At 38.3% G+C, this 12,750-nt stretch overlaps 1 protein-coding gene across 1 annotated transcript in view; it reads left to right on the top strand.

The window, feature by feature from the left end:
* Positions 1–10,901, top strand: part of SYT9 (synaptotagmin 9) — a gene marked incomplete at its 3' end in the record, with an annotated part of 66,507 nt that extends 55,606 nt beyond the window's left edge. Inside the window, exons 4-7 of the mRNA XM_082317403.1 lie at positions 8,117–8,237; positions 9,278–9,449; positions 10,090–10,219; positions 10,794–10,901. Coding sequence (XP_082173529.1) covers positions 8,117–8,237; positions 9,278–9,449; positions 10,090–10,219; positions 10,794–10,901 — 531 coding nt within the window. The remainder of the gene's footprint in view (positions 1–8,116; positions 8,238–9,277; positions 9,450–10,089; positions 10,220–10,793) is intronic.
* Between the last annotated feature and the right edge of the window lie 1,849 nt (positions 10,902–12,750).

Raw genomic sequence — 12,750 nt, 5'->3', positions numbered from 1 at the left:
CTTTCAAAAGACTTTTGAAGCACAATACCAAAGGTGGCAACCTGTAAACACTGACAAGGTGGGATACACTGAAGTGGGATATACTGGAAGAAAAGGAGGAGCAAATCTGTCCACAGCATCTCACTTGTAAACGCATATCTTACAGGTTGTGACATTTTCATTTTTAAATATTAGATCAGGGAGATACAAGGATCTTCTCTGGCTCTCTAGCATTCCCTATCCTCCCCTCCCCACACACATATGCACCCCTTGCCGCCCAGAAACAACCAAAATGATAAAAGGCAGCCTGCAATGCCTGCAAAAGAAAAGTCAGGGCAGAGTTTTTTGCATTATTAAAACTGCAGTGAACTTTGTATTTTGTAGAAAGCTACAAGACATAGAAGAGTTGCATACAGTAATAACAATTCAAGGAAACAAAATACTTTTCAGAAGAACAGTTTAACTTGCAAGGAGAAACTTTAATTAACAACTTCTTTCTCTGACCAACAATGCCATCTAGCAAGCCTTCAGAAACAACTCTGTGTAGACACTCTTTCCCCCTCTTAATAACTGATGAGGAAGTTAAAAATTACTTATATTAACTTTCTACAGAAGTTTCATTTTCAGAATTACTCATTTCTGGTTTTCCTGTGAAATCAATTTCTGGCACGGCCACACACACATAAACAGGACAAGTACTCCAGCTTTTCCAATCATGTCTCTACTAATTTTCATTAGCTCAATTCAGACTATCTCCCCAGTTCATCAATTTAGTTTGGAACAAATTAAGACGTTATCTCTATCTCAATAGCTACAGGATAATTCATTAGATTCACTCTTAGGCCCGGATTCAGCAAAGCATTTTAGTTGTTGGGAATTGAAAATCTATATAAAGGATTCAAAGCCAGTAAAATCTACAGGATTTAAGCATACGTTTATAAATAAGTATGTGCATGAAGTTTATCTTTACTGAATGGAGGCTTTTTTAAAGTAAGGATCTTATTACAGAATAATTTATCAATAAAGTCTTAAATGACTCAGTAAAAACAAATACATTCTGTAAATGCATTCAGATAGCTGAGGACAATATGCACCTAACCAACTGGAAAGGCAGTTTCAATTAATCACTGCCATCCTATTTATAGGATATAAATTATGACAATGGAGATGTTGGGTCTTTAGAGAGATAAGTACATTGACTGCCTACAGGAAAAGGCATCCGTCTTTAACTTACTAAGGGCATTGTGGCAAGAGCAAGATACATGTCTGTTCTTCTCAAAGACATTAACTGGATTGTTCTGAAACATACATGAGGGTGAAAGGTTTATCCTTTGACTCCAGCTACCCACATTCTCAGATATCTTGACTGAGTGGCACAACACAAAGTCACGTCTGGAGGATCCTCCTTATGTGGACTGCAGTGATCTGCCTTAAAGAAAAGTAGTCATGATACAAGGATGATAGAAACAGGAGAGAAAAAACCTACATCAAAAGATCTCCAGGCTCCGAAGCAGAGATGGAGGATATACTATCTGCTGGATGCTTTGCTTTTCATACTGTCTTTATAAAGAAGTTGCCAAGATGCTAGGGAAAGCTATGAGCAAGTTAAAATAAGAACATACACTCCCTGGGCTGATAATCATAGTGGCTCTCTACAACCCAGTCTGCAGGAAGGATTCCTACTTCTTTCAGTCCCTATGAAGTACAGCACAAAGTTGTGGTATGCAGAATTGGTCTGTCGGGCAAGACGTCTGGCTGATTGTAAGGTGCTCCAGAATACCTCAGAGAAAAGGTAATAGAAACTCTGTTGTGGTATCATCTCGGCATTACTAATATAAACACAAATAGAGAAAAGTCAAGCTATAAGCTATTCATCTTAAAATGTGTAATGAGAAGGCAGCTGGCACTCTTCTAGTCACGTGCAAATTCAATTAAAATCAAACATTTCTCAACAGTTTTTCTCGATATACATTTCTCATACATATAACTCAAAATAAGTCTATGATAAAATAATCAAAAATGTAGAGCTAACTTCATGAGTTCATCATGTTAGATACTTTAGATTTACAATCATTCCCAAACAGATTAGAGTCACAAATTTGTTTAGTATGGTATTTGCATATTTGTGTCCTGGACATGTACCTGAACTGAAGTAATATCTTAGCTCACTCAAAACTGAATCTGGACTTCTCAACACAGATGAACAATTTAATAAATATATATCCTAAAGAGCAGATAGCACAGTATTTTTAATTCATTTAGACTTAACACATATACCTAGTATACTTCAATTATCCTCATCATAGCAGAGTGAACCTTCTCTAAAATAAATCCCTGTAAAATTCAAAACCCCACATTATCAGGTATTAGAATGGTGTACAGTAAAATTTGTCTTGCATTACAGAAATATAATTCCATTAATTGCAGTAAAGTTTATGAAATAACTAGGAAGATTTTTTTTTTTTATTTAAAAGACAACTAATGCTCCTCACCTAGGAGGAAAAAAAAAAGAGAGAATTTAATTAAAAACTAGTAATCAGTCCTTGCTGTGCTTCAGAGGCTCAAATCATATCATCTCATTTCATGAAACCTCTGCTATTTTTCTCTTTTCCAGTGGCCTTTGCAGAGACATGTGTAACTGCTAAAGGAGGTAGTATGCAAAGTTACCATTGCCTGAGCTGTACAGCTCTGACATAGCAATAAGAATTTATAAAATCTCTAAAATCACTAGTGCCTTGAAAACCTCTGCCAACACTTAGCAACTTTAAAAGAAATAAGCAAGGGCATCACTGCCTGTAAGTGCTCCCATCAATGGTAAGTTGATGAGATGCATAAAAATACATCAGAGCACCTCACAATCCATAATTAGCATTATTTTTGCAACATATCAGAAAAGTAAAAAAGTAGTGTCTGTCTTTTTATAGATGGGGAACCGATGAAACTGGTATAATTGAGACATATGCTTTAATTAGAGTTGCACAGGCACTGTGTGATAGCAAACCTATCACAGATTGTCTGCTCCAGGAATATAAAATGCAAGTTTCTGAAGAAAAGGGCTCAAAACTTATGATTGCCTAACTCAAGGACAGCATATCTTCTTCTAGACCAGAGGCAAAAGCAGAAGGTGTAACCTGTAGTTTGTCTTGTTTCCTTCCATCCCTTGCTGCCTGTTTTGCATGATTTTACATACCCATTCTCTGCACCCAAATGTATTTATGAGAAGGGAGAGGAGAAATCTGATCCCAAGTGTTATCCTCATTTGTCAGAAACTGCTAAACTACCTGGTAACTTACAGGTTTCACTGAGAAGGTTTGATCCACCCTGAGCTTCTTAATGCAGCCTCCAAGGAATCAAAGGTGAAGCCATTTAAGGGCCCATCGTTGCAGTCTTCTTTAAGATTACACGTCTCCCTGTTTAATATGCTATTACACTCACCTAAGCAGCAGCACGGGGCTGTTGACACAGTACTAGGGAGTGATTTATCCTGCAGGCTAATCTCTAATGAAATTAATAATTTTAAAATCTATAAATACTGTGTGACTATAGACTAGAAAGCTATTAACGTTACTATTGGAATTCAGCATTTTAAAGATATGTTATCAGTTTGTTAGTGGGAAACCGGAAACGTTTTCTGGGAAAAGAAGGAACAATAAACCTTTCAGTAGAAGCCCCTGAAAATTATTCCGATAATATGATTTTTATGATATGTAAAGTATTTCCACCAGAAATGGAACAAGGAGGAAGCATAATGTGAAGGAGGTTGTGTCTCCACGCTCCTTATAGCAATGAAAGGGTCTTATTTATCTTGAGGTTCCAGTAAGGGATTCATTCCCTGTGTGAAGATACAGTTTTCAGGCAAACCTTGTGATTTACACCTCTGGTTTGAACTCTCCAGCTGACTACTTAGCCAGTATTGAATACATCTAACTCTCCCAGCTAACACTGGGCAATTTTTTTAAGGAAGAAACTTCATGCTCTTGCCCTGTTGAAGAAAGGACTACATTAACAGAACATGGGCTCAGAGACAAATCTAGGCAGGATTATCAGAAACAGACAACAGACAGGTTGTGCGGCTTGCTGTAAGGCACAGCTAACAACACCAAGCCACTCAGCCATCACCCCAAGCACAAAGCTGAGGCCTGGGGCACTGGAAAAGCAAAGCAGACACCAATCTTGTTCTACCTTTTTTAGAATACAGGAATGAACAGCTTATAGATTAAAAATGGAGGCAGTGCTTTCTTCCTCTGATCATGGACAATTTTTGAGGACAATGGAAGAGGAGCTTGGACCTGCTGTTTATCATAGCATATTTGTTCAGTTCTTACAATATCCTTCCTGCTCAACAGGACCAAAATAAAAATAATATAGGCCATATTCCTATAAATAAATTATGATTGCAATTTAATTATCTTTCCAATATTTTCTTTTAAGGTATTAATACTATTAACCAGCCTTTTGGTCTGGTTATATTAGGACTGTCCTGGTTGCACTGTAACTTGGACAGTATGGTATTACTACCACACTAAATAAAGTTAGACACCAATTTGGAATGTACAAAATACATGACTTGATAACCTACAATATTATGAAATCTTTTCCTAAGCAGGAATTTAAAAATGTCTCTGGCAGTGTAATATTTATATCACCACATTTTGTCAAGCATACATAGTAACACATAAGTACTCCATTCAAACAGAAGCATAATCCTTGCAGAAGATCCTACCCTCTGTGCTTGTTAATTCTGTTCCTTAAAGCTATTTCTTGATAACACAGTACACCTTTAGTGACGATCCATGGCTTAAGCCATGCGGTTCGGTGATTTTAAACTAGTGAAGATGTGCAATAATCCTCTCTGTGCTCTGTTACATAGACCTTGGTTCTGTTAAGAAACTGAATTTATAGTAAGGACCTGTGTTTGCTGGATGTAATGGCCATGCTTGTGACACCACTGATCTCCAGTCACAGCATGTTGCCTGTTCCACTGCAGTTGCCCAAGCAGATGAACACACACATGCAGATTCTGTGGTGCAGTCACGGTTTGTGGAACTCTTTGAAGAACATTCCCTCATTAAGTTGAACCTTGAAGCCCCAACAGCAAAATTTAGAATGTTCCGAACAGTTAAAAATGTTGCCCTTCAATTACAGAAGATAGGGGTAAGCAGGGTGGAGTAGCCAGGGCACTGGGAAAGGCTCACTCTGTTAGAAAATCTTCTCTTTCCAAAATTAAGAAAACATTTACAAGTAACCAGTATTATGAAGTAGTAGTTAATTCTCTACAAATCAAAATGAAAGTGTTAGAAGGCAGGGCTTCTTTTTCAGACTCAGAGAAGGATTTGCATGCCAAAATGTCTCTTTCCTGCTTCCACCTGCAAGCTTTCCTTCAATTACGTTTTCAGACTGCCATGGTTAGATTACTACTAGCATTGGCTTATGAACAGACTGAATCTCACAATCATCTGTGATCTATTGCTACAACACCTACAACTTCTAGAACTGGAAAAGACTGAAGGAATTGCAGGCTCTGTTTCCAGTTTAACAATGTTTTTTTGCATGATGCCCAGCACAATTTTTGGAAAAGCATTAACGAAGTATTTTTGTCATTGTCATTTTGTCATTTGATAAAAAATACATCACAGTGTAGGTGAAGATTACTTTTCAAACGTAATGCAAAGTTTGTCGATAACTATATTATGGCATAATTCCTAATACTATATTCAACGCATATGATCTCTTCTTTCCGAATGAGTCCATTTATGCAGAGGGGTAACATGTTTCTTAGAATTTGTATCTAAAGAAATTTTATAGTAATTCATTTACCTATTAACTTCTTGGTAAGAACTGATAAAAGGTTTTAAAATGCTCATTCAGGATGATCAAGTCTGGAATGGAAACTCTGGTATTTGGTAGTAACGGTAAAGCATTTATGGTACCCACATAATGAATTACCTAGTCACCAAGTGGAGCACTGGAGATGAATACAGAATGACTTTGACATGGTTGACAATATCTAAGAATACCAAGATACACAGTTAAATCAACAGATGCCTGATGGCCTTCTTTATGGTCAGGGGAAAAGCGAGTGATTCAACGATGCTATCTTCTCCTAAAAGTTTGTGACCAATTCATGAAAAATAACCTCTCAATCAAAGTTTGCCAGAGCAACAAATTCCCCAAATTGTCGAAGGCTGGCTTCACTCAGTAATTTCTTTAAATGGCTCGCGAAATTCTGCTCCCCCCAGAGTTGTATGGTTAGCAGCACGACAGAGAATTCCACAGCTACAAATCTCAGCACCGCAGAGCTGGGGAAGTTCAACACTTTTTCTTCCTCACAATGGGAAGGATAAGTGAAATCTTTGCTTCCTGTTTCCCAGGTTATTGGTATCAAGCTCCAGCTGACCACTGGGAAAATTTCAGAGATCAGTTATTCCTCCTGTAATGTTAAGTGCAGGTGATAGCCAAGAGAAATTTCTTCTGGATGTGCTGACATCACTTTAGCTTGTAGGACTTCTTACAGCATCACCTTCTCAAACAGCACTTTGATCCTCCCACAGTCGAAGTGAGTCAGTGACAGAGAGTTTGTTGCAGCAGGTCTGCTTCCAAGACACTAAACAGGGTGAGTCATATCAGCTATCTTGATATTGTCACAACCTTTATTAGCTTTACAGCTACCATGAAACACTGATCTTTAGAATGGAAAAGATGATAGTTGATGAAGTCAAGTGAGGGTTAAAAGCTAGTTATTACTGACAAAGGGCCCATAATATCAGCTTTTTCCTTCTTTGACAGCAGCTCTCTCCAGTAACAGCACAAGCAAAGGACCTGTTTCTGAATGAATGTACGTGATTTTGTTTTTCCCTTGCATGAGCTGAGAAGAACTAAGGCGAAGATGCCTCTTGAGCAAGGGGTTGGATCAAGTGACCTCTAGAAATGCCTTCCAACATAACATTTTTCTGCAACTCCATGACAGCAATTCTTTCTGTCCTTCATGTCTCCCCTGCTAACTCATGAAGCTACACGAAGTTACTGCATAGGCTCCGTGCATTGGTCTATAAAGCAGCTAGCTCAGAGACAAACACTAACCTGTTAGGTGCTGTTTCAAGGTATTTTCACTCACCTTCTGTGTCATCCACCACCCTTCCTTTTTTGGAAGAAGCCAACCTGGGAAAGGAGAGAAGCTATTGCACAAAGCTAAGTGGGCAAGATACACATATTCCACAACAGCTGTATTTCCCTTCCCTATAAAATCTAGAATGTAGCTTTGAATTTGCTGGACAGGATAACTTTTTTCAGTCAAGAATGAAAAATTATGTTACAGGAGATAGGTCTATAAAAGTACCAGTTCACTGCTCAGTCAAAAAAATGCAAATCAAATCCCAGAAATCATTTAATACAATCTTTATTCACTATATATTTTACAAAGGAGCTGGATTTCCTTTTAAAAAAAAAGATGGATGCTTTGTAACTGCAAACAGGCTTTGCTCATTTTCTACTACCTTTCTGAAACCTTGATGCCATTGATAGAGGAAAGGGTTGCAAATCATTCTATCAATGAAGCAGGTAGATAAGCTTCCTTGAGGGAGCTTCCTTGTCTGCGCAGGCACAGGAAGTAATGTCCTTACTCTGCTTCTGGTGGAGACTGCACTATTACCACAGTGACTTCACCCCTATCACACCTGAGTTTATGCAAGCTTGAGAGTTGCATAAAACTTTGCCCTGCCCAACCAATGTTCTTCCTGTGAACCTCTCTATGGGTATTCTGCAGGCCAGAAGGAAAGGCACCGACATTTGTTGCAACTTGTCAATGATATACACACAAATCACTACAAAACATAGAACAGAACAAAGGTATTCCAGTGCCTCACGCTGTACCTCATCACCTGAATGTGTTTCACCTCCAAGGACTGAGTGCTAGAAACTATAACCACATTTACACTTGAGAACTTTGGTGGTCTAGCAACAAACGTAATGACTTCAACATTGTATGGAGATATGTGCCTATTTTCAGATATGTTTCACAACGAGAATTCAGCTTTTGCTTGCATAACTTCAAATCCCCACATGTATATTTTACCTTTAGCTCCTGTTATGGCTAGGGAAAATTGTTCTGCTTCACATTGTCTCTCTTTCCTTGGAACAGGATAATGTGGATCTTGGTGACCTGATGTTTTCACTCTGCTACCTTCCAACAGCTGGTAGACTAACTATTACAATAATAAAGGCAAGAAATTTAAAGGCAATGGATATCACAGGAGCATCAGGTAGGAATGAATTTAATGCTCAATGTGGATTTCTGTCCCATTTCCCTCCTGAGTCACAGAACTCAGCACTGTGAATTCTCAGAATGATTTTTGAGAAGAGGGTTCTTATACTGCAAGCTCTTGAGTTACTTGAGTACAGGAGTTTCTGAGAAGTAAATAATATATTTTAGTTCGTTCTGTTGCAACCAACCGTTTAAAATAATCTGCTCTTAAAAAGACAGCAAGATTATTATTTCTAAAGCCACTGTGATTCAGAATAGCATGAGTTGGCCAAACTGCGTTCATAACAGCAGACTATTTGTTACGGCTGTGGCACAGAGGCAGACCGACCCTCTCTGACAGTCTCCGAGAGCCACTGAGCCAATTCTGCTGTTGTTGGCATATGGACAAAACAGAGATCATCCCAGACTCCTTTCAGCAACCCTTTCAAAATTTGATGATGAAAACAAGAAACTAAAGTAAATAAGAGTTCATAGATGACTTCTAAATACTAGCAGGGAGTTGTAGAGCTCCCAGAAAGGAGCTACAAAGAAATAGCTTTTTTTACTACATTCAGGAGTTTAAAAATAATTATAATTCTCTTGAGAAATATAAGCCACTAATTGTTACACTTTGAATTATATTTAACCATACATCAGTAAATCCCACTGTGTAAAATATTGTCATCTTCTGTCTGTCCTACAAATCTGTACAAGTAATTAGGCTGTTATAAATAGGCTGATGCACAGGCTGTTGTATAAAAGAGTCATGTATAACATGGTTCAGTGGATATTTTAATACTGTTTGAGAAGTCAGTACACAACAAGAAGCTTCTTGATCTTAAATTGTTCATTATAAGCAGTCAGCCAGGTAAAGCTTTCAAAGCTCCATTGCCTCCCAGGCATTCCATGGTAATACAGAAGCTCAGATTCCAGTCAGGTCCAGGTGACTAATTCTGCAAGCAGGTATGGGCATACAAAAAGGCTGCTCCCTTCACTTTCCATGTATGTTTGCTTAAAAACAGCAAAAGAAAACCAACGTTGTTCTTATGATTCACACAGATCCCTACGTGAAGGTTTCTTTAATGTGTGAAGGAAGGCGACTAAAGAAAAGAAAAACTTCCACCAAGAGGAATACCCTTAATCCCGTTTACAATGAAGCCATAGTCTTTGACGTCCCTCCAGAAAACATTGACCAAATTAGCTTGTCGATAGCTGTTATGGATTATGACCGGTGAGATACCTGTAGCTGTAAAATAGCATCATCTATTGGCTTATAAAATCTTGTACAGTAGATTTGCATCCAGAAACAAAGTTATGATTATTTCCCAATAAGTGGGAAATTAACGTCATTTAACTTTGGTAGAAGACTAAAATTTCTTGAATTGCCAGGCAGATTTTCCTTTCTAAATTTTAAAATCCATATTTGCATCCATAACTGACATAACTAAGCTGCATATATGCTTACCAGAACTGAAATAACTGAATCAGACAGTCCACACACTGATGTTCTGTTTGTGCACAATTACACTAACCCCTCAGACACACGCCTCCATTTCTAAAATTGTGGCCTACAGTTTACTGTATTTGCAGCTAATTACAGAACACAGGCAAAGAACTTTTTATATTCTTCATGCAAAAATATGAAACAAATGCACACAGACACACAGTGTATGCTATTATGGGGAAAATACTAAATTATTCTGATTACTGGGAAATGCAAAGAGCAAACCTACGTATTTTATAGTTCATTACATTTTTCTGGCAAGAATTAATTCTAAAAATCTGTGATTAATGTTTCTAACTAAATATGTGAATGGTATAGTTCTAAAGGTAAAATTTTAAGAAAAAAATATTATGGAACATTTTCACAGTGTAGGTCACAATGAGGTCATTGGAGTATGTCAAGTAGGCAACGATGCAGAAAGTCTAGGTCGTGACCACTGGAACGAAATGCTTTCATACCCTCGGAAACCGATCGCTCACTGGCATCCTCTTGCAGAGGTAAGACTTTTATTTCTTGCTTCCCCTTTACTATAATTGTGAAAATTCTTCCATATGGCATTAGAAGTTAGATAAAATTTTGTGAACAAAACCAAGATCCGCATGCATGCACTGAATACTAGAAAAGGGCTTGGAAACACCAATGTTAAATGTCAAACATAACACGCAAGTTAAGCCTGCTCCTTTCAATTTTAGGGGCACAGAAAGCAGTTAATGTCTTTAATATATACATGAAAACACCAAACATTATACACTGGATTAAGGGTTTGGTTTTGTTTTTTAAATAGGATCTTGGGTAACTTTCACTGATAATTGATATAAAGAAATTGACCCTGTTTACAGAACAACCAAGACCTAATCTTTTTATAGATAACAACCTAATCTGACTTCTTCTCTTGTAAGAATATATCATCCATGCCACTAGCACATCTCAAGGGATGCCTAACTGCACTGAAAAAAAAATGTTTAAGTGTCTCTGGAGATCTGAGGCGTTGATAAGAATCCACACAATCAGAAAAGCTTTTCAAGGTTCCTATGTTTTTTTGTTTTGTTTTGTTTTGTTTTTTGTCTTTAGGGCCCTATTCAGCAGAAATGTTATGCAGGTCTTCTGCGCTTGGATGGCTGCCGAAGAGGCTTCCTCACCCTTTTAACCTATTCAGCAGAAATTTGGCATTCCTGTTGAACTCTTTCTTAGCCATATCCTCAGGGGCTATTCCACAGAGTCCAGTGGGGTAAAGATGTCCTTTTAATCCCTCTGTCTAATCCTCTCCCCAATACAGGGAATGCTAATCCTGATTCACGAGACACAAAAATTCATCAAAGATCTAACTAAATTGCTTCCTAAGAGTTACCATGATTTACCTTTATTGTTGTTATCACTGGCTAAAGTCAGGCAGTAATCCCAGTCAAAAGAAACCAGTATGTTTATGAACAGCCACAATGTTACCCCCAATGCTGAAAGACAGGAAAGACGATCGTATTCATATCAAGCCACGAACAATGCTGTAAGCACCTAATATATAGAGGCAGGCAGTTTGCAGCCTCTCTGCATATACTTTGTGCATGAGAATACAACCTTGTTACTGGAACGCAACTGAGGACTTTACCCATTTGGTTGTAAGCACTAACCCTAGGCAGTTCCATAAATAATTGTCAGGTGATAGGAAGATGCTACAAAATGGCAAAAATACCAGTCTTGCCCTGTCTCCATAAGGCATTACATTTACTGGTGCCTGGGGACCAGAGCAGCACAGTTTCAGCAGGGAGACCTTTGAGTGCTCACAGGCTCTGTTGCAGTGGGAATGCACCATGCCTTTTCAGAGCATGGGTGCTGCCTACATGCAAGTATGCTGTGAAAGAAGACCGAGCAAACTGGGGCAGCTCCACCTATATCTTTGTGCCCTCAGTAACAAGCTAGGTACTAGCTGAAGTGCCACACTTGAAATGCCTACCTGGGCATGTGGGAGCTGGATTTAGAAAGCACACCACCCAGCTCTCAGCTGTAGCCAAGCATTGATAGGAATGGCTTGACAAAGCACGTGAGGAGTAGTGTAATGGTTACTATTTCCCAGAACACGAGAAGTGTCTCTTAGCAGAAGTTGTCTACATCCTTATATTCAACTTGTCTTCCCTCTTTGATAAATTCTATTGCAGCCAGAGCCCACAATTAGGTTTTGACAGCTCTTCCCTTTTTACAGGCATCCTGTTCTTTTCATACATGCCTGGCTAACTTCTTTAGATTTCATTACTGTGGATTGCTTTTCACGTCACTGAGCTAAACAGAGACATATTTTTTTCCTTCCCAGGAATCAAGTGGGGGAGGGTGTCCAGCGCATCCAGGCTGTGCAGAGAAATATATACACAGCGTATCATTTTGGTTCCTGAATCAGGATTAGACTCAGCGAGAGCTTCTGGAACCTCTGTGGCCACAGCCATAGGACGCTGAATATTTGCTGAATAGGACCCTCAGTCTTCTACTGTGTGAAGAGCTATTGGTTTCAAGTAGTGTAATGTTATCCACTAGTAGCATTAATCCTCCAGCTGACACTATTGCTACTGATAGATTATTTGTATGGTCCTAAGCATTACCCAAATTCAAGTCATAATTTCTGTTCATTAGGATAACCCAGGTTTTACAAGCAACGTGATAGCAATGAAAACCAACAAATATGGGAAGCAGCAACAAATATGGTTCTTGTATTTGCAAAAAAGGTGCAGTATTGTGAATGGATAGCTTTCTAAATAATTTTTTTTCAAGAATGATTGTCATCAGACATTTATTTTTTGATGACAAGTTGCATCCTCAGTCTCAGTTGGTGCCTCCTCTCACCTTACATGAAAACAAATTAATATGGTTCTTCACAGAAATCCTTCAAATCTGAAAAACTGAAAAAAAGTTCTGTTGGGTGAGAACAAGATACATATGGTATTTGTAATGACAGTATGTTCTTTTAGAAAGAAGATAGCCATCTGTATAACACGGAGGTTGTTAGTCCTCAATCTTTGTAGATGATTTTCCAGTCAATGTTTCT

The sequence above is a fragment of the Platalea leucorodia genome (assembly GCF_965183815.1).
Source record: "Platalea leucorodia genome assembly, chromosome: 7".
Taxonomy (NCBI): Eukaryota; Metazoa; Chordata; class Aves; order Pelecaniformes; family Threskiornithidae; genus Platalea; species Platalea leucorodia.
Note: the sequence above shows the minus strand (reverse complement) of the source record. Positions and strands in the feature narration are given on the sequence as shown.